This window comes from Aethalodelphis obliquidens, unplaced genomic scaffold (genome assembly GCF_003676395.1).
Source record: "Aethalodelphis obliquidens isolate GAN/ISIS:26980383/991018 unplaced genomic scaffold, ASM367639v1 scaffold20, whole genome shotgun sequence".
Taxonomy (NCBI): Eukaryota; Metazoa; Chordata; class Mammalia; order Artiodactyla; family Delphinidae; genus Aethalodelphis; species Aethalodelphis obliquidens.
In genome coordinates, this window is record NW_020837964.1 from 18,982,657 (window position 1) to 19,004,982 (window position 22,326).

Consider the following 22,326-nt stretch of genomic DNA (forward strand, 5'->3'; position numbering starts at 1 on the left):
GCAAGGAAGAGAAGTTAGGATCTGTGGGATGGAGCCATTAAAACCCTCTATGTATAACTGGCGGGAAGGCCAAACCTCAGAGGGGCCCTGCCTCTCCTTTTGGAGAACTTCCCTGAGGACCTATTTTCTATCCCAGCCTTGTTTCCTTCTTTCTCCTAATAGTGCCAGGCCCAGGGTGAGGAATTCTTGTCCACTTATTTTCTACTTGCTTCAGGGGTCTTCCCCCACTCCATGTTGAGCCCACTTAGCCCCATAGGGCAACAGCTCTTTGGCCCTTCCCTTGATGCCACCAATCCCTACCCCTGCCCTCTGGACCAAGGGCCACACAGTGAAAATCAGAAACACAGTTGACCTCTGCATGAGTGGCCAGCAACCCTAGAGAGGGGCCTGGCCTAGGGTAGGACCAGCCACTTTCAGTGACAATAGAAAATAGAGTGGAAGGTGACTTAGTCTGGGTCAGGCTCTTTGCTTCTCCTTAGAGGTACCCTGAATAGGTTCTGGGCTAGCATTCATAGGAGATTCATAGGAGAAGGAAGCGAGGGCTGGGTTGTAGAAAGAAGTCCGTTATCCCTGCCCCCACCTCCCCTAGCCCCCATCGGCTGTCCAGTAAGTTGGCCTGTGCACTGGGCTGGGATGGTGAAATATGACAACACAGGGCTATGAGGCTACTAGCTAAGGCTGCCCTACCTGGGCAAGGCTTAGGCTCTTTGGAGGCCTCTCAATGGGGCCAAGACAGGCCCATGAGAGCGGGGAGGGGGGCTGTTCTTACTGACACTTCCAGAGAAAACGAGCTGACTCTAGCTCCCTCAGAGCCATGCAGCTCAAAGAAACTTATGGCTCCTCTGTGCATGCTCCTTTTGGGAACCTACATAAAATTGAGAGATCTGTAGATTTTATTTATAACTTAGAGATGTGTGATCTTAGTTGTGATCTTCATGTCTCATTATTACAGCAATAGCTCTCCTTCCCTGCACAGCACCTGGGTCAGGGGAGCAAATAAGTGCCTAATCTTTCCACCTGCCTCTCTCTCTGACATGACCCTGAAGATGAAGAGAAGTACAATATGACATTAGGTTAAACAGTCCTTTGCCCTGTAAAGCTCTCTGGCAACATTAGCTACTTGTGCAACCTTGAAGTAGAGACATACCTAGAGCCACTTGCATTATCTTTTCCCATTGATGCCTAATCAATCAGGATTAAAGAAAAGATTGATCCTCAGTCTGAAATACAAGGTACTGACATGTAAAGTGGATGCTGAGCCCAAAGCTAACTTTCAGAAGCCACACCTCTGGTCTGGACTGCACTAGCCTTCTCTCTTATCTCTCTAGCTCCTCTCTGGTCCACTCCACATGGCCGGAGGTCAATCTACTCTTCTTATAGAGTAGATTGCCTTCCCAATCTAAAATCTTTTGGGAGCCATGCGACCTAGCTCCTGTGTATCTCCTCTCAGGCCCTCCATTCCCTGAATGAACCATGTTCCTTCCCATTTCATGGCCATTGCTTATGCTATTTCTCTCTGCAGCTCTCCCCACTGCCTCTGCCCTCAATCCTATGCTTCGCCTGGTGACCTCCTATTCAATTCTTCAGGTCTTGGTTGAAAGATCATTTCTATAGGGGACATTTTCCTGATATCACACCTCTCTCCCAGGCTAGGACAGGTCCCCCAGTTATATACTGTCATAGCACCATGGCCTACATCTTCCCTGCCCGGTGATCCCTCTGGGGGCCTGACTCTCCTACTCTGTACTCTTGGCCTAGGAGGCTCTGCACCCCCTCTACCTGGTACCATTGTACTCATTCTGCCAAGCTTCCACTCAAACAAGTCCTCACTGATGCCTTCTTCAATTCTCCAGAGTAGGAATTACCTACTCTGTCTGTCTTTCCAGGATCTCTCTAGGCTTTTATTTAGGCCTGTTTGGTACCAATGGCAAGCTTTGAGCTCCATCACACAACTAAACCGTTGGCTGCTCCAGGAAGACACCGGACCTTGTCACCTTTTCACTATGGTGGGAGAAAACCCAAAACACGTTTGATGAACTGATCAATAGAGGTTCTCCAAAATTTCTGCTAACACAAAACATACCTGGCCATGGATATTCTTTTTAAACTTCCTACTACACAGTTTCAACTGACACTTGGGAAAAATGTCTAGTGTTCTTTTCTTTTTGACATTTTCAGCCAAACGTTTCTATGTGATGTGATGCCTAGGACTAAGTGCCAACTATTTATGTGGGCAGAAGGAAAGAACGACTTGATGGGAGGAGATAAAAAGAAATAAAAAGGACCAACATAGTCTAATTAAAATAAGATTTTTTTCTTAATCTTGTGAGTGAATACCACCATACTAGTGGCAATGACACTGAGAGCCCCCTGGGGCTGAAAGGGAAGCTGCAAAAAAGGTGTGCAGTGCTAGCTCCATAGACTAGGCTCTGGGACAGAGTCTGAAACACTCTGTATTAGATACTAACCCGTATCATGTGCCACTGGTGAGGAGGAAGACAGAGTGCTTTTCCCAAAGGGTGATGATCTCCCCAAATGATGACTCTTCTCAGGAGGCAGGAGTGCTTTCCCAGAATAACCTTTTTGCTCTTTAGTCAGCTGCTGCAGCAGATACTCATTAGTTACCACCAGGGATCTGAGGCATGGGGGAAAAAGACAGTCATGAAGTCATAAAAGCAAAGTAGTTGCCATTCTGACCTGAAATGTTTGCTAAAGATAAATGTAAAAAAAAAAATAAATAAAAATTAAAAAATAAATGTAAAATGAAGTAACATCTTTAAATAGAAAGAACTGTCTGATTTATGAGTTGGTTATTTTAAAAGCAGGCAGACAGTTTATTTATTCATTGCAGTTCTGTTTATGTTCCAGACTGACTGTAGCAATAACATAGTTCACATTTTATATAGTGATTGTTCTGATCTTTCCAAAGCACTTTCATGATGAAGTAAGTAGACGCACGGGGAGACTAGCACCTGACCAGACCTCCAATTTCTATCCCCAAATCTTAATTTCTACTTCTTCTAATCTATCCTGCCTCTGCAATTAAACTCATGGTGCTAGTCATGACTGTATTCTTGGACTCTGTATTACCATGTAATGTTGGAAGCTATCAGAGACTGCCCCTCCCCGCCAAAAAAGATGCATGCACAATGCTATTCACTGCAACACTATCTGCAACAGCAAGATACTGTAATGTCCATCAGTAGAGGACTAATTAAATACACACACAGTGGAGTCCTATGCATGTATAAAAAGAGTGAGAACTAACTCTATACACCACTGTGAAATGATTTCTAGATAAAATGTTAAAGCAACATTATGCCTCTTTTTATATAATAGAGGGGGAACACAAATACACACCCACACCTGCAATGGAAGGCTAGTGGGAAGGAAGGAAAGGATAGAGGAGACAGGTAAGGAAGCTAGATTTGTCTGAATTTATCTGATTTTGTGGATCTGACTTTGGGACCATGTAAGTTTTACATTAATTATACACAAGATTAAATCAAAATAATAAAAATATTCCCTATGAATCAAACAAAATGAAATGAATTGAACCTGTATATTGAATTGATGGTTTAACAACACACAGAAGAATTATTTCAAGTTACTCTAAAATATAGCATCACTAAAGATATATATCTTAATGTTCTCAGAGTGTGGTCCCTAGGCCAGAAGCAAGAGCATCACCTGGAAACTTACTAGAAATGCAAATTCTCAGTTCCCAACCCAGATCTGCTGAATCAGAAACTGGTGTGCTCTGGAAAGCAGTATTTTGATCCCTGAGCAAACTGGCCTGGATACAGGTGGTTTGCACACAGAATAGAGTTAATTTGAAAAGTATATAGATATTAACTTGCCAAGTAAAACAAAAGAGATAAAGGAAAGTAAATATCTGCTTCCAGAAGTCAGCTAGATGGACCCAGTCCTACCTCTGACTTTCGTGGAGAAGGGCCACTATCTCCTCCAGCTTTTTCAGCTGGGCAAGCTCCTGGTTCAGGCAAGCCACCTGCATGTTCAGCTGTTGGTTTTTGTGCAGAAGATCATCTACAAAGGTTACAGTAGCCAGGGGTGAGAGGATTCCAAGCGGCTAGTCTTTGAGCAGAGCTTAAGTGATCAGGGAGACATCTTGAAGAGTTGGGAGCCCCACTGCACCCACCTCCACCCTCCATTCATCATTCCCTCCCTTGGAAACAGCAGATATAGTGGCAAGAATATAGGGTTTCGCAACAGACATATCTGAATTAAAATTCAACCACTTAATCTTGCACGTTAGTTCATTTTGGTGAGTTTCACTAGAGCTAGTAACCCTGCCGGGTAGCACTGTTATAAGGAGTCAGTGAGACATCTGTGCTCACATAGCATAGGCAGTCAACACATATTTGGTCTCCTTGTATTCTCCATTTTAGTTCATGAATGTATGTCCTTCACTCTGTACGGAATATGTGAAAACATCTAGAACTGTGTCAGGCACATGAGAGTAGCTCAAGGAGTGCTTTCAGAAACTGGATTTGTGGCCAAGGCATATCTAGCTTTCCAAATATGTTGCCACTGCCTGCAATAATAAGGTAGGTAAAAGCACAGGAACTCTGGTCCTAAGCAAGTCAGTCTTCTAGAACAGTACTTAAACTTTAATGTGCTTACAGATCACCTGGGGATCTTTTTAGAAAACAGATTCTAATTCAGTAGGTCTGAGGTGAGGCCAGATGTTCTATAGGTCTAACAAGCTCCCAGGTGATGCTAATGTTGCGATGTGTGGCTCACATTTTGAGTAGCAAGGTTCTGGAAGGTGGAAATCAGGGCTGCAACAGCTGTATTTATCACCAGTAATCCAAAATAGAGAACTGGGTCTCATGGCTGATTGAAAATAGGTATCTAGGGCTTCCCTGGTGGCACAGTGGTTAAGAACCCGCCTGTCAATGCAGGGGACTATGGGTTCGAGCCCTGGTCTGGGAAGATCCCACATGCCACGGAGCAACTAAGTCCGTGCGCCACAGCTACTGAGCCTGTGCTCTAGAGCCTGCGAGCCACAACTACTGAAGCCCGCGTGCCTAGAGCCCGTGTTGCGCAACATGAGAAGCCACTGCAATGATAAGTCCGCACGCCTCAACGAAAAGTAGCCCCCGCTTGTCGCAACTAGAGAAAAGCCCGCGCGCAGCAACGGACACCCAACGCAGCCAAAAATAAATAAATTAAATAAATAAATTTATTTTTAAAAAAAGAAAGTAGGTATCTAGTGAATAAACACCTATTTATTTTCAATGCAGGTAAGTGGAGAATGATGTCTTGATTATTCAGGCTTATGAATATCAGATAGTGATGAGATTCAACTCTGGAAATTCAATGCTGATTTCCAAATCAAAATCCAAATACCCATAATGTTTGTTTGTGGGTGCTGAGCTAGAAGCTTAAAGTCGAGGTAGACTTTATATACCTAAACTATACTAATAATAAAGTAGTACAAATCAAGAATTCAATGGGATATTATTTTTCACTTATCATAATGGCAAAAAAATATAATACCCAGTGTTGGCAAGGGTGAAATGAAAAGGCATTCAAATACATACTTAACTGCCGATATGAGTGTAAACTGAAACCATCTTTCTTGGGAATGATGTGTGTAACCTCATGATGTGTGTAAACCTCAAAAATGTCCACATCTTTTGACCCACTAATTCTACTTCTAGGAATGTCTGCTAGGAAAATAGTCTAAAATGTACACAAAGATTTATATACACAGATATTAATAGCTGCATTATTTATCACAGCATAAATATTAGGACTCTTAGCTCCATCAGAAGAGAAGAAAGAGAATCTTAGAGAAGCATTTTCACTCTAGGGTCTTTTCTTCTATTTCAGGTCTTTCGAATGTTTGGAAATTCTTAGAATTAGAATTATTTATAATATAAAAGTGGCAGCTTTATTTATAATAGCTAACATTAAAAACAACTATATAGAGGACTGAATAGAGAAATATGGTATATTCGTGTAACATTATAGGAAATGCCTGTGCTATTAAATTAATAACATTAGGTTGTAGAAATCAATTGCCTAGGGTAGAGAGTAGCGGGAACTGAGTGCACAAGGGTCAAACCTTCTAGAGTACAGAAGTGTTCTGTATTTTGACTGGGATGGAGTTAAATGAATATACATATCTGTCAAAACTCATCAAACTTAAAATGTGTGTATTTTGTTGTATATAAATTAGTTTTTAAAAATCAAGACACAAATTTTAATTCTGAGTTAAATATATGTATAGGCATATGGTGAAAGAAAATATACCAAAAACACTAATTGTAGTTATTTCTGGGTAGTGAGATTATATTTTCCTTATATTTTTCAAACTTTCTGTAAAGAACACGATCTTCTGCTATAATCAGAAAAAACAAGTGTCTTTCTCAAAAATAATGACAATAATAACACATTTGTAAATGCTTTACACTGATAAAAGAGTAAACTCTTTTACTCTGGTAACTCAAGTCACCTGCATTACAACTCTGAAGCTAGATGGTTATTTCCATTTAGGAAGCCATGTGAGCTCTGGATGACGAAGCTTATTAAACGGGCCATCTATAAACAAACGGTTGTCTTGGGATGCACCACACATTGCTTTCCTGAACTTACCATAAGTGTGGGACTGGTGCCCACTCACAATCGAGGTGGTAGCACCTTCCTCCAATTGCTGGATTTTTTCTGACAAAATAAGGTTTTCCTCCAGCACTCTGACCAGTTTTTGCTTCAAACTTTCCTTTAGATTAGAAAACAAAATACAAACACATTAAGAATCTGAAATTCTGAGGACTGCTTTTAGAAAACTGAAAAAATCTTTCCTCTGTTTAGTGATAAACTGAATGGAGGTCAGCATCTCTCTTTCTCACTAGAATTTTAATTCATCAGTAAACATAGCTCAAGTGCAGCAAACAAATTTATCACATGCAATTGCAATCTTTCCTGTGAGTTATCCACTACTCTTGCAGAACAAGTGGTTGTTTTGACAAGTGGCCAGCATCTGAGTCACCTACCTAAAGTTTCTAGAAACTAAACTGGATGCCTGAAAATCCTCTAATGTTAAGAAAAGGGAGGAAAAAAGCCTAAGAATATGAGTCCCTTCTTTCCCTCCCAGAGCCAGCAGCCTAACACTCTAGGAATGGCCCCTGGTTTAGGGCTCTCCATCAGAAGGGAGGAAAGATAATCCCAGACACATCTAACTTCCCTCATCTGAATCAAACCATAACCTTCAAGAACATGGTCCTAAATGTTTTCATTCTAGGGCCTTTTTTTTTTTCTTTTTCCATTTCAACTCTTTCCTTAGAATTTTTGGATTAGGGCTAGGATTAGGGAGTCATCCCTGCAAAACCTCCAAGCTGTCCCTGCAAGTTTTGTGTTCCAGATTTGCACAGACTGACTTTTCTATATTTCAGTTCAGAAACATCTAGATGCTCATGGTGATGATGTTCTTTATGGCACAGACCTGTTCTAATCTTGTGCCCCATCCTTTTCTAGTAAAGGAAGAGTAGGAAAAGAAGCTGAGAGCAGCATACCATGTCATTAGGGACCAGCTGCCCCATCTTCTTCAGTTCCATCTCCCTCTTGTGGGAGGCTTTTGATGTATCTTCAGGACGTGAGTGACACCACTGCTGAGAAGGAGCAGGGACTACCAAAGTCAGAAGCAGATCTCGGGCAGGACCTGCCAAAAATTCAGGTTGGGCACATGGGCCAATCTTAAAAGCTAAAGCACAGAATTCCTGGTCAATAACTACCAGCTCTGTAGGACAAACAGGGTAATCTAATATCCCCTTTTTTCAAGAATTTAGTAAGTGGCTGTAAGAGATGTTTCATGATGGAGATAAAAAATTATGGGCTTCCCTGGTGGCGCAGTGGTTAAGAATCCGCCTGCCAATGCAGAGGACAAGGGTTCAAGCCCTGGTCTGGGAAGTTCCCACATGCCACGGAGCAACGAAGCCCGTGCGCCACAACTACTGAGACTGTGCTCTAGAGCCCGCGAGCTACAACAACTGAGCCCACGCGCCACAACTACGGAAGCCCGCGTGCCTAGAGCCTGTGCTCCGCAACAAGAGAAGCCACCGCAATGAGAAGCCCATGCACCACAACGAAGAGTAGCCCCCAGTCACTGCAACTAGAGAAAGCACACACGCAGCAAGGAAGACGCAATGCAGCCAAAAATAAATAAATAAATAAATAAATAAATAAAATTAATTTAAAAAATTATATCCCACATCTATGGAGAAACAACAGCAGACCCACGTGAGTGCATGCTCTGTGCTATTATCTAATCACTGATGAGTGGCTCCTGGGGATAATTTCCTACAAAACAAGAGCAAAGGATCAATGTGGGAAGGAAAGTAACTGGGCTAAGACTTCTTTTCCTGTATGTCCCTTTAGAAATGAAAAAAAGAGGGCTTCCCTGGTGGCGCAGTGGTTAAGAATCTGCCTGCCAATGCAGGGGGACACGGGTTTGAGCCCTGGTCCGGGAAGATCCCACATGCCTTGGAGCAACTAAGTCCGTGAGCCACAGCTACTGAAGCCCGCGTGCCTAGAGCCCGTGCTCCGCAACAAGAGAAGCCACCACAATGAGAAGCCCTCACACTGTAACAAAGAGTAGCCCCCACTCACCACAACTAGAGAAAGCCCGCGCACAGCAACGAAGACCCAGTGCAGCCAAAAATAAATAAATAAAAGAAATTTAAAAAAAAGAAAAATTAAGCCCAAACAACTTTAAAGTTTCTAGTTTTTTACTTAAACTTTTACCACCACCAACAGCTCCTTGAATTCTTCTTACATTAAACAACAAATAAACACATGGGGACAATATCTGCAAAACTGTTTTCTCCCAAGTTCCTAAAAAAGAAGCCCTAAAAAAGAGTCCACATCATTTAGTCACTGGAGTTTTTTGAATCATATTTTTCGAATCGAATATTTCAACAGGAATCTCAGAACTCTAATGATCAAACCCAATTTCTGTTGTATTTATTGTTGGCACTTTCCCAAGGATCATTAAATCCTTTTGTAATCATTAACATGACCATGCTCTATTTTATATCTTATCACTCAAAGACTGTCAAGAAAAACTTACAGGAGGAACAAGACAATTGGTACATGAGGGAAGAGTGCTGATAAAAACAAACAGGGAAGGGAATTCTCTAGAGGTCCAGTGGTTAGGACTCGGTGCTTTCACTGCAGTGGGCCCGGGGTTCGATCCCTGGTCGGGGAATTAAGATCCTGCAAGCTGTTCTGTGCAGCCAAAAACAAACAAGCAAACAAACAACAGGTTAGAAGAAGATTATAAGAAAAATGCAGGTTTGTCAATCACTGTGTGGCTGAGAAGTTTTGGTAAGTGATCATGAGAACAATTTTCCCTGCAAGTTAAGGGGACTGAGTGGCTTTTATCAGAACATAGAGCAGAAACACGAAGCAGAAGCAAGGTCTGAGCCCTTCTCCAGGAACTGAGAATGCACTCACTTACCCAGAAACTTCTTGTTGAGGAGGAGGGAGCCGGAACCGTTCCAGTGCTTATCCACAAGCTCCAGGAGCTGTCTGAGGACAGTGGCCACATGGGATGCTCTGGCAGAGATTGGGGGACTGTGGTTTCCTGGCAAACCATGCAAACTGCCCAGGTCACTAGAGAGAGGCTCAAGAAAAAAAACAAAAAAACCAACCATTTGTCATTCTAATGCAATAAGGGAGGTAAAAATCCAGACATTTAAAGTGTTAACATTGGGTTTCCCTGGTGGCGCAGTGGTTGAGAGTCCGCCTGCCGATACAGGGGACACGGGTTCGTGACCTGGTCCGGGAAGATCCCACCTGCCGCGGAGTGGCTGGGCCCGTGAGCCATGGCCGCTGAGCCTGCGCGTCTGGAGCCTGTGCTCCGCAATGGGAGAGGCCACAACAGTGAAAGGCCCACATACCGCAAAAAAAAAAAAAAAGTGTTAACATTAAAAAAAGAAAAAAAAGAAAGTTGGTTTCATCTTTCAGTTTGGATTTGAATAAAATATTAATGTCTAAGGCAAATACAATAATATATACAAGGATAATTTCAAAGGTAACAGTATCTTCTATGATAATTTTCTGTAGAGATTTTTAGAAGAAAAAAATGTTTTAACACCTATGTCTATGGCTCAATGTATTATGTTATGTAATATGGAAAGATTAAACTGCAGAACATTTTTTAAGGTATTATATATCATAAAATAAAATGGGGAGTAATTTAATAAAAGTCATAACTCATAAGCTTATATTTAGTATATTAATATATAATAAACATAAATATCCCATAACATTTTAAATGTTATGTTAAATGTTATTGTTGGACCCAGTACTAAAGATACTTTTTATTCAGTAAGAATCTTATGTATATAGATGTATAGGTAGAGCTCTCCAATGAAACTCCCAATTGTTTGTTCATTCAGATATGATGTATATGTCTATTTATTTAGTCATGTCTGAATGAATAAAAAACAATTGGGAATTTTACTGGACAGATCAATCTACAATCTTTTCTGTAGGGTCTCAAGGGACTTCAAGAAAGCTGTAATATATTAAAAACAGCCAAATTATTTCTCAATCTTTGGCTCTTTTGATATTAAAACTATAGATGATTAATTAGATAATGCTATCATATATGACAACTGTGAAGCAGAACACCAGACAGTGATACCTATGACTTGAGTCACACAGATGGTCTATAATTAATAAGGAAAAGCATTACAAATGGGATAAACATTTATTCAACAGATCTGTACTGAACACTGATCATGTGCATGGAGATTTCTACATAAGGACTGTGAACATATGAAGAAGTAAAAGATGAGGTCCTTAAGAAGTTAACAATCTGATTAGGAAGAAAAGTCATAGAAAAACTGGTCACACTACAATCCCACTTGAGAGGATCTTGTCAAAAATGGATATTTACTGTCATTGGTTTTTCATGTATTGGTAATTCTGTGTACGTATCATGGAACAACTTAGAAACACATACATGCCTTTATGTATTTTCTTTCATTTATCACAATGCAGTGAGAGTGGGGGATATTTTTTTTTATGAACTTTGGAATAATTTTGTTACTTTTAATTTTCAGCAAATTAAAAGCTGAAAAGCCATGCCTCATGGCTTTTTAAAATTTTTTTTTTTTTTTGTGGTACGTGGGCCTCTCGCTCTTGTGGCCTCTCCTGTTGCTCCGGACGCACAGGCTCAGCGGCCATGGCTCACGGGCCCAGCCGCTCCGCAGCATGTGGGATCTTCCCAGACCGGGGCACGAACCCGCGTCCCCTGCATCGGCAGGCGGACTCTCAACCACTGTGCCACCAGGGAAGCCCTAAAAATTAATTTTTATAATTTGTCTATGATTCTAAAGTCAGTTGGTCAAAAATAAATTTTCACAAATTCATGTTTGATTTAATTTTGTGTGTTTTTTTATATGGGATTATTTTTTATAACTTTTATTTATTTATTTAACATCTTTATTAGGGTATAATTGCTTTACAATGGTGTGTTAGTTTCTGCTTTATAACAAAGTGAATCAGTTATACATATACATATGTTCCCGTATCTCTTCCCTCATCTGTCTCCCTCCCTCCCACCCTCCCTATCCCACCCCTCCAGGCGGTCACAAAGCACCAATCTGATATTCCTGTGCTATGCGGCTGCTTCCCACTAGCTATCTACCTTACGTTTGGTAGTGTATATATGTCCATGCCTCTCTCTCGCTTTGTCACAGCTCACCCTTCCCCCTCCCCATATCCTCAAGTTATAACTTTTTAAATGCTATTCTGATTTATACCTTTCTAGAAACTGAACAGTGTATTTCTTTTATATTTATATTCAAACAGGTCTTTTACAACTTTTCATATAAAGAAATATAGTATCTAACAGGAAAAAATAAATGGGAATTTTTAAGATAGTCCAGAAAAGTGCATTGAGATTTTAATTGCTATTTTAACAATCCTATCACATGAAATAGAGGTGGAAAAATCTCCTAGAACACGTCTTATTAATATAGCACCCAAATATCCTAAGTGTTTCTGTACCTTCACCCTAAATACATTAACACCAGTGCTCTTTGTCTGGAAAAATAGGCATCAGTGGCTGAAAATGGAAAACAAAAAAGGACCAAAAAGTCAAAAAAGTATTACAAGACTGCCCCCTTTGGTGCACAAAAATTACAACCACCTCCAAAGTTTTGAAAACTGAATAGAAAGTATTTAAAGGGTAAAAAAACCAACCAATGAAACAACAAAACCCCCTTATAAACCCATGTCAATGTGCAAAAAGATTTCCATCAACTGAAAAATAAGTGACTAGAAATAGTTATTTTTGACCAAATCCCCTGCTTTCTCACAAGACAGTAAATGATTAAATGATTCGTATGACAAAGATTATGGGTTCAAGCGAACAGCATGCCCCAAGAGCTATAGTTCTTTTAACTAATGAGAAGAAAGCTTCATGATGGAAGTAGGGCCTGGAGAAAAATTAATATTCAAACAGATGAGAGGAGAGAAGAAGGCATTCTCCATGGAGGGATGTATGCAACGGCAGCAACAAAACTTAGTTACTAAGTAAGAACAACACTAACTATCATACTACAATTTTATGAAATGATTATATTGTATATGTGGGAATGGCTCTTGATTTGTTGTTCTTTCTCAGCTAAAAATCCCTTGGAAAATCTAATTTATCTTCTTAATCTAATTCATCTTGGAAAAAATTGGAATAATTTAAATTCCTGGACAGGAAAGCAATGCTTTTAGAAGAAAGATCCCAAGCAAGTTAGTGATTTGTAGCCAAGGCAAACGTGTAAACATGATAGGATTATAAACATCAATGCTACAGAGATCACTCTTCAGCCAACCCTGAGGCCCTGGCAACTTCTGCATTCCTTCCTGTGGTAAACTCTGTTCACCACTTCTCATTATCAATGTACTTCTCCACCATGTTTATGTTCTGGAAGTAGATTAGGGACCCTGCTCCCTGTGACATAAATGAGGAAATGCTGCAGAAGGGGAATGATCTTCCCAAGGGCAAAAGAATCACAGGCTTTGGCCTGGCAGTATTACCCACTGGCCTCTGAAAATCCCTTTGAATTTCTACCTCTTTTCATCCGAAGCACCACCACCAAAACAGAACCCCATTCTGCTCTTGGACCTGATGTGATTTTGCACAAGCACAAACAAGCCAACACTTGCCTCGCTGCCTGTAGCATCTCTGAAACCATGTTTTGGATTCAGGGTATCAAGGATATTTTCTTTCCGTTTGAATCCTCTTCTCGATGGGCTTAATGACCCCTTGGTCAAACTCTCTCTGTTTTCTGAAGTCCCAGTAGGCAACAGCAGTGTCTGCAGAGAGTCTCCCAGGATGGTGTTGTTTGGGAAAGAACCATGTGCTGGTGTTAAATCGCCGAGGCTGGTGGATAAGTTTTGCTCTGCATTCACCAGCAGAGCAGGGTCGCTGTTGAAGTGGGTTGTGGCATACAGATCTGTGAAGGAAACAGGCCAGGAGATGAACCTGCTCTTCAACTCTCTCATGTCTTACTTCCATCCTTACCCTGTCTGGAGTCCAAGGGTCATAATGATCTCTCCCTAGTATATACCCTCAACTTTCTGGACCCTTTCTCTCTCCCTCCACCTGACAAAACCCCAACTCTGGTTAAATCCAACTGTGCACATACTCCAAGCCTACAGCAGAGCAGTGGGAAGTGACTGGAGAACAACATATATCTCTTTCCAACATCTTCACTTTAAATTCATAACCACTATTTTAACTGGGCCCGGCTATCCTAATACATTACTCTAATCAATTTACTCTTCTATTCTTTTTTTTAATTTTAATTTATATTGGAGTATAGTTGATTAACAATGTTATATTAGTTTCAGGTGTACAGCAAAGTGATTCAGTTTTACATATACATGTATCTACTCTTTTCCAAATTCTTTTCTCATTTTTTAAAATGTTTATTTATTTATTTATTTGGCTGCGCTGGGTCTTAGTTGCAGCATGCAGGATCTTTAGTTGAGGCATGTGGGATCTAGTTCCCTGACCAGGGATCAAACCTGGGCCCCGTGCATTAGGAGCGAGGAGTCTTAGCCACTGGACCACCAGGGAAGTCCTACTCTTCTATTCTTTGAGATCACTATTTCACATCTCTCTTCTCCTCAAACTTCCAACACCTTCTCACTCTCAGTTGCTGATCTCTTTACTTCTCTGAGCGAAAGAGAGGCAATCAAAGAAAACATCTATGTGATCTAACCACTAAATCTACCAATTCCATCTGTATTTGTGTCTATAAATTCCCTCCCTTCCTTCTTGTAATAGATGAACTATCTGTGCTTCTATCCAAGGCCAACCTCTCCACTGGTGGACTGGATTCCATCTCCTCTTGACCACTCCCCAATTTTTTTTCTTGTAATTGTCCCTTTTCTCTCCTGCATCATCAATTTTCCCTCTACTGGATCATTTCCACCATGATCTCGATTCCATCCCCCTTCCAGCTACATTTCCATGTCTTTGCTCCCCTTCACTGCACAACTCCTTGAAGGGGTCATATATACTCGGTAACTCTACCGCTTCTCCTTTGATTCTTTCTTGAACTCACCTCAACAAGGCTTTTATTAACAACGCATCTCCTGAAGCTGCTCACTAATGCGTTGCCAAATACCATGATCATTTCTCAGTCCCAGAAGTGTTAAAGACATCTATTAAGGACATCTGACACTATATTTATAACTCCCTCCTTCTTGAAACATATTCTTCACTTGGCTTCCAGAATACCACTCCCTCTTGGCTTTTTTTTTTTCTCCTACCTTAGTAGCTGCCTCTTTCTTGCTCTCCATGATGGTTTCTCTTTATCTATGAGATTTCTAATTGTTGGAGGACTCAGAATAGTCCTCAGATATCTTTTCTATCTATATTCACTCCCTTGGGGAGATCTCATCTAGTCTGTTTTAATGCCATCCACACACTTCATTCCCAGCCCCACCTTCTTCCCTGAACTCCAGACTAATATGTCTACTTATCAAATTGGCATCTCTGAGAAGTTTTAATAGGCACCTCAAACTTAAGCTGACAAAGACCAACTCTTGGTATCCATCCTAAAACCTGTTCCTCACACTCTTTTCCATCTGAGTAAAATGGTAACTCTATTCTTCCAGTTATTCAGACTTGAAACCTAGGAGTTATCCTTGACCTTCCTTCTCTCACACTTCATCCTCAATCCACCAACAAATCATGGAGTGTTATCTTCAGAACATATTCAGAATCTATTTCTCACCACCTACACTGCTATCTCCCTAGTTCAAGCTACCATCATCTCTTATCCAGATTCTAATCTGTTAATTTTAAAAACTTCTATCCTTGCTCTCCATTGTCTATTCTCAACTCAGCAGCCAGAGTAATTCTTAAGTTAGATCATGTCACTCCTCTGCTACAAACTCTCCAACAGCTTCTGATCTCACCCAGAATAAATGTCTGGCTATCTGACTTCATCTATACTCTTTACCTGGCTCACTCTGCAGCAGCAGCCCTGGCCTCCTCATTGTTTCTTGAACATGCCAAGCATGTTCCAGCCTCAGGAACTTTGCACTTACTATTTCCACTGTCTAAAATTTCTCCCCCCAGTTATCCACATGGCTCACACTCTCACTTCATTCAAGTCTCTACTTTTATGATATCTCACCTGAGAAGCTTACCCTGACCATTCTATCTAAAACATCACCTCCTCCATATTACTCTCTAATACCCTTATGTTACTTTCCTTCACAACACTTACCATAACCTGACATATATTTTATGTTTATTTTTGTTTGCTACTTTATCTGCAGAGATAGAATAGTATCTGGCACATAGTGGGTATTCAATACATTTTGTTGAATAAATAAATAACTAAGGAGTGGTCTCTTACCCTTAAACTAGCTTTTTCTGAAAAAGTAACTCAGAATAGAAGTGCTTGTGGCCAGAGAAGACTAGATGTAACTAAAAATATGTCCCAGGATGCTATCAATATTTAACTAAAATAATATATAGTTATGAAACTGCATTTCTATAAATTGTCTATAAATTTTCTCTAATATATCTATCATGTTAAACACATACCCTGCAGATTTCTCAAGGCTCTATGGACCACTGGTGACTTTATTTATTTATTTATTTATTTTCAGCTTGCAGGATCTTAGTTCCCCAACCAGGGATTGAACCCACGCCCTAGGCAGTGAAAGTACAGAGTCCTAACCACTGGACTGCCAGGGAATTCCCCAATCTAAGAAATATTAATTCCAAAATTTCCAGTTATACTTCAATCTTCATGCCTATGAAAGAGGTGACTTTATTTATTTATTTATTTATTTTCAGCTTGCAGGATCTTAGTTCCCCAACCAGGGACTGAACCCACACCCTAGGCAGTGAAAGTACAGAGTCCTAACCACTGGACTGCCAGGGAATTCCCCAATCTAAGAAATATTAATTCCCAAATTTCCAGTTATACTTCAATCTTCATGCCTATGAAAGAGGTCTAACAGGAAGCTATTACCTGAACTAAGCTTCAAAAGCCTTCCAGTGCTGGAGTCAGGGTTTGACAGAGAAGTCGGTAAGTCTCCGCAGGAATGGGATGTGGTGGCCTTCATGTTATTTGAAGGTTTTGTGCTATATTCTCGGTAGTTCCTGCTTGTCTGAGGCCTTTTACCAAGACTTCCATGCAGGGATGGATTTTGAGAATAATGACTATCATAATTTTCTAGAGCAGCATCTGAAGGTAACTGATAGGGATGAATCTGTCTAGAATCACCCACATCCAGGCGTTTACCCAATGAGGCGTCATGGGTAAGCTGATAAGTATCAGGTTTTGGTATCAAATCCTTTTCTGGAGAAGAACCTGAAGACTTGTTGTCCAAAAAAGATATTCGGTACCCTTCTCTAGCCATCTTCTCTGGGGTTCGAACTGTGGATTGATGAGGCAAGTAGCGTCTGAATTCTAACCATCACCAAGGGGGAAAAAAAAACAAAAGACAATGAGAATTCTTCTTAGGGTATCCTTGTTCACTGGATATACCTCTGTCTACCAAAAAAAAGTTCTCAGGAAGAGATGGTTTATAATTTTTATAAATGGTAGCATAAAGTGATAAAAGGATTCCTACATGGAAAAACAAAACATGTTGGACATTGTGTAGACAGTAAAGAATCTGTAACATTCTGGAGACAAATTTCATGTCAACCTAATCCTGTAGGAATTTCCTTCTAAAACTGTAGTGTCAGAGTTTTCTATATACGATTTCTACTATTTTGGTGCACTCCCACATGACAAAAGTTGTGATCTTAGGTATTCAGACAATAGTTGGTAGGTCTATGATTTCATAGATGCCTCGCAATAAAGCTAAACTCACTCCTACCCCCAACCTCTACCCAGAGGATCTAGGTTCACACATTGGGAACCACTATCCTACGCCAATTAAATGGCAGGAAATGCAAAACCTATGAAAATCCCTAATCCAGCTATAAAGTATTTCTCTCAGACAGGTGTATCTGTCATCTCCAAAAAGCCTCAGAGTAGGGCAAGTAGAGTATCAGACAAAAAGAGAAGTCTTTGTGCTCCTTGGGGCTTTCAGAGATTCATACGCTTGAAGGCCTTCCTGAGTTAGTCACATTAACTTTAAAAAAGTGGAACCAAGTACCTTCTATCTCTACAGAACCTTTAAGAATATCAACATTTTTACCAAGGGCCAGTCTATACAGTAGGGGAAAGGTTATAGAACAATATCTTTATGTAAGAAAAAGAATCTAAGAACAAGTAATGAGATTAGATAATTCAGACTATCCCTCCTGTTGAAGATATTTAAAAAGTGGGATGATATACGTTCTTAAAAGCATCAAAGAGCTAATAAGCTAGTGAGGAATCTCTAGGCCAAAATCTAGAAAACAGCAAGAACTCATATAGGTGAGTCTAGCACTTAAAGTGACTTTTACCCTAAGGCGTTTTAGAGTGAAAGGTACAGAAGTCCAAGTTCAGGATCCATCCAAGGTAAGGAGTAGGAGAAACCACCCCCTCACCCACTCCCCACATTAATATGGAATCCTAATCAGGATACAATCTTCAAAGTAAAGGTAAACTGGAAATAAACCAGCCCTTGTACACTGGTAATCCAGGTTTGCATCATCTGGGTGGTCCAGGGATCCTCAAGCCTTAAGCTTGGATTAAGTTGATTCCAGGCTGATAGTTCCCCAGGCAACTGGTAGAAGCAAATGAAAATCTGATCTGGAAAAGATATCTTCATGTAAGACTTTAAATCATTCCTACAAATAGTTTTTAAAATACAATAGCCTTGGGGCTTCCCTGGTGGCGCAGTGGTTGAGAATCTGCCTGCTAATGCGGGGACACGGGTTCGAGCGCTGGTCTGGGAGGATCCCACATGCCGCGGAGCAACTAGGCCTAGGCCCGTGAGCCACAGCTACCGAGCGTGCGCGTCTGGAGCCTGTGCTCCGCAACGGGGGGCCGCGACTGTGAGAGGCCCGCGCACCGCGATGAAGAAAGGCCCCCGCTCACCGCCAACTGGAGAAAGCCCTCGCACAGAAACGAAGACCCAACACAGCCAAAAATAAAAAAATAAATAAGTAAATAAAATAAAATAAAATACAATAGCCAGCAAGTAGCCAAAACAAAAAAGGAAATAAGATAACACAAGTGAGAATGAGTAGAAAAACCAGACAACATGCACAAAAATTGGAATTAACAGATGCAGCCTATAAGATGGCTATTTTTACTATGTTTAAAGATATATAAAACAGCTGGGTGGGCTTCCCTGCTGGCGCAGTGGTTGGGGGTCCTCCTGCCAATGCAGGGGATGCGGGTTCGTGCCCTGGTCCGGGAGGATCCCGCATGCCGCGGAGCGGCTGGGCCCGTGGGCCGTGGCCGCTGGGCCTGCGCATCCGAAGCCTGTGCCGCCAAAAAAGTGACCCAGCAGATTTGAAAAAGAACCAAGTCGAATTTATAAAACTCAAAATAAACTACTGAGATTAAGAATTCAGAAGACAAGCTTAACAACAGATTAGACACAGCTGAAAAGAATGTTAGTGAATTTAAATATGGGTCAGAAGGAGTTATCCAGAATGCGGATCAAACCAAAGAAAGATAAAAAATATAAAAGAGTAAGAGACAAAGAGGACAAAGTGAAAGAGGACATACATTTACTTAATCAAGAGTCCCAGAAGGACAAGATAGAAAAAATGGGACATAAATAATTTTTGAAGCACTTTACAGAAATGAGACAGAATTCACAAATTCAAGTGTAATAAATACCAAACAGGATAAACAAAAAGAAGTCCACACACCATAGTGAAATGCAGAAAATCAAAGACAATTGGAAAATCTTAAAAGCAGTCAGAGGAAAAATAAGACAGATTATCCTTGCAGGAGTGACAAATTTCTAGCTCAGTGGTCCCCAACCTTTTTGGCACCAGGGACCGGTTTTCGTGGGAGACAATTTTTCCATGGACCTGGTCGGGGGCGTGGGGGTGTTTCAGGTGGTGATGCAAGTGATGGTTCAGCCAGTGATGCAAGCGATGGTTCAGCTGGTAATGCAAGCAATGGGGAGCGATGGGGAGCGGTAGATGAAGCTTCGCTCGCTCTCCCGTCGCTCACCTCCTGCTGTGCAGGCCCAGGGATGGGGGTGGGGGGGACCCCTGTTCTAGCTGACTTCTCAAAAGCAACTACAAAAGATAGAATACAGTGGAATACCTTCAATATTTTGAAAGAAATAACTGCCAACATAGAAACTTATACCCAGGGCTTCCCTGGTGGCGCAGTGGTTGAGAATCTGCTTGCCAATGCAGGGGACATGGGTTCGAGCCCTGGTCTGGGAAGATCCTACATGCCGCGGAGCAACTAGGCCCATGAGCCACAACTACTGAGCCTGCGCGTCTGGAGCCTGTGCTCCGCAACAAGAGAGGCCGCGATAGTGAGAGGCCCACGCACTGTGATGAAGAGTGGTCCCCGCTCGCTGCAACTAGAGAAAGCCCTCGCACAGAAACAAAGACCCAACACAGTCAAAAGTAATAAAAAAAAAAAAAAAGAAAGAAACTTATACCCAGCCAAAATACCCTTTAAGAATGATAGTGAAATTGGGGCATTTTCAGACAAAAACTGAAAGAATTCATCACGAGTAGATCCACACTAAAGAAAATTCTAAAAGATGTACTATAAGCTAGAGGAAAACCATCTCAGAAGTGAAGTCTGGGATTTAAAAAAAAGAGATGTAAAGGGACTGCCCTGGCAGTCCAGTGGTTTAGAATCCATGCTTCCAATACAGGGGGTGCGGGTTTGATCCTTGGTCAGGGAACAAAGATCCCACATGCCGCGTGGTGCGGCCAAAAAATTAAAATAAAAAAAAAGAGCAAAGTGGTAAATACATGGATAAATTTAAATGAACAATGACTTTATAAAAATAGTATCTTGTGAATTTTAAAAATATAGAGAATTAAAATCTATAATAATAATACATAAATCAGGAGGGATTAAAAGGAGTAAATTACTTTAAGGTCTTTGAATTACACAAGAGAAGAGTTAAAGTATTGATTAATTTTAAAGTTGAATAAGTTAAGGACACATATTATAGTTTTGGGAATAATACCAAAAGCATAGAAACAGTGTGTAACTTGTAAACTAGCAGAAAGAAAAAAATGGATGAATAAAAACATAATAGGGCTTCCCTGGTGGCGCAGTGGTTGAGAGTCCGCCTGCCGATGCAGGGGACGTGGGTTCGTGACCCGGTCCGGGAAGATCCCACCTGCCGCGGAGCGGCTGGGCCCGTGAGCCATGGCCGCTGATCCTGCGTGTCCGGAGCCTGTGCTCCACAATGGGAGAGGCCACAACAGTGAGAGGCCCGCGTACCACAAAAAAAACAAAAACAAAAACAAAAAACATAATAAATCCAAAAGAAGGCAAGAAAGGTAAAAGAAACAAGGAATAGTCAGCCAATACAAAAAGTCAAGAACAAAGGAAGTCAGAATATCCACTCTTCAACCTGAAAGACCTCACAGGTCACTAAGCATCCAGGGCAGCCCCTTACGAAAGCAGAAGAGAATTCATCACGTAGTCTCCCAGGACTGAGACATCTCCATCTTCTCCCAAATCCCATCACACCTAGATTTCTCCGACTAGTGTGGAGAAAAATACTGTAAGCAAAATATTTACCATCTTCCTGGTGATTCTCACTTGGTATCTCCTTTCTTGCCACTTCCTGCATCTAAAAAAAAGTTTGAAAGTTTAGGAGAAGGGAGTCAATGGGCATTCAGACATGAGTTTAACTAGAACAGGGAGGTTCAGAATACTTTCCTATTAGTAAGCAAGTCCATCCTTGCAAACTAGGGAAAAAGATCTTCAAGCAAAGGTCCAGATTTAAGCTTATTTTAAAACAGTCACAATACAAAGAGATTCTAGAGTTGCTCTGGAGCAGATAAGGAGATGCCTTGAAAAGACAAAATATCCTTAGATGGTAAAGGACATACCAAACAGTGAAATATTGTATTTTCTCTGCTTTAGATAACTCAGCATAGAAGTTAGATGGTACCACCTTTTCCAACTTATTTCTGCTTGAAGAACTCCCATACTTACTTTACCTCTAGTAAAGCTGAGTATCAACCATGGGAGCTACTGAGACTTTTTAATAGGCTGAAAATTAATCTAAGGCATAATTAAGCAAGGATTGATACAAAGTAGAAAGCTTTCTAGAGTTTGCTTTTTACAAAATCATCTTCAAGTATTCAGCATCTTTTTGGTAGTTATGCAGAGAAAGTAATCTTACTTCCTATTTCTTAAACTAAGAGGACATAGAGTAGGCTATTCAATTTCTTCTTCTCTCGCACTTCAAGAAGTAATTTCAAAGTTTTTAATCTAAAAAGTGCTATTTAATGTTAACTGTAGATTATAGTATATTTTGTCTCCATTTCATTTAAAAGAATACCAAATTTTTAAAAAAATGGTAATTGAAATAGTTTCTAAATTACCCAAGTAGAATCTCCAAAAACAAAGAAACCAACTAAATGTTAATCTGTCTTTTTATAAAATGAAGGTATTATAAATTCAACCTGAAATCTTACTATCTTTTTCTTTGTACAGTGTTGATTATCCAAACTGTAGATTAATGAGTCTTTCCTTCTCTTCTTTCTCCTTCTGGCTATTTTCAGCAAACTTATTGCTCATAATTTATCAATAAAAATATAGACAAAAGGAGAAGTTGAAGTGGTCAATTCTGCCTCCTGCATCATATTCATTCATATAAATAAGTAATGGACTCCCACCAATTTTTTTCTCTAAAAACTTATTTTTAATT

The 22,326-nt window shown here is 40.6% G+C and overlaps 1 protein-coding gene across 3 annotated transcripts in view; it reads right to left on the reverse strand.

The window, feature by feature from the left end:
* Nucleotides 1-2,292: 2,292 nt before the first annotated feature.
* LRRC36 (leucine rich repeat containing 36) overlaps nucleotides 2,293-22,326 on the reverse strand; it is a 34,499-nt gene continuing 14,465 nt past the window's right edge. Inside the window, exons 4-11 of one of the 3 annotated variants that reach the window (XM_027119590.1) lie at nucleotides 21,189-21,240; nucleotides 16,536-16,976; nucleotides 13,201-13,490; nucleotides 9,485-9,650; nucleotides 7,542-7,687; nucleotides 6,625-6,748; nucleotides 3,933-4,047; nucleotides 2,293-2,635 (exon numbers count right to left, since the gene is read on the reverse strand). In XM_027119590.1, the coding sequence (XP_026975391.1) occupies nucleotides 2,464-2,635; nucleotides 3,933-4,047; nucleotides 6,625-6,748; nucleotides 7,542-7,687; nucleotides 9,485-9,650; nucleotides 13,201-13,490; nucleotides 16,536-16,976; nucleotides 21,189-21,240 (1,506 nt within the window). In that variant the 3' untranslated portion in view covers nucleotides 2,293-2,463. Of the gene's footprint in view, nucleotides 2,636-3,932; nucleotides 4,048-6,624; nucleotides 6,749-7,541; nucleotides 7,730-9,484; nucleotides 9,651-13,200; nucleotides 13,491-16,535; nucleotides 16,977-21,188; nucleotides 21,241-22,326 lie in introns of all 3 variants that reach the window. The other 2 variants (XM_027119589.1, XM_027119591.1) reach the window with 2 other exon arrangements.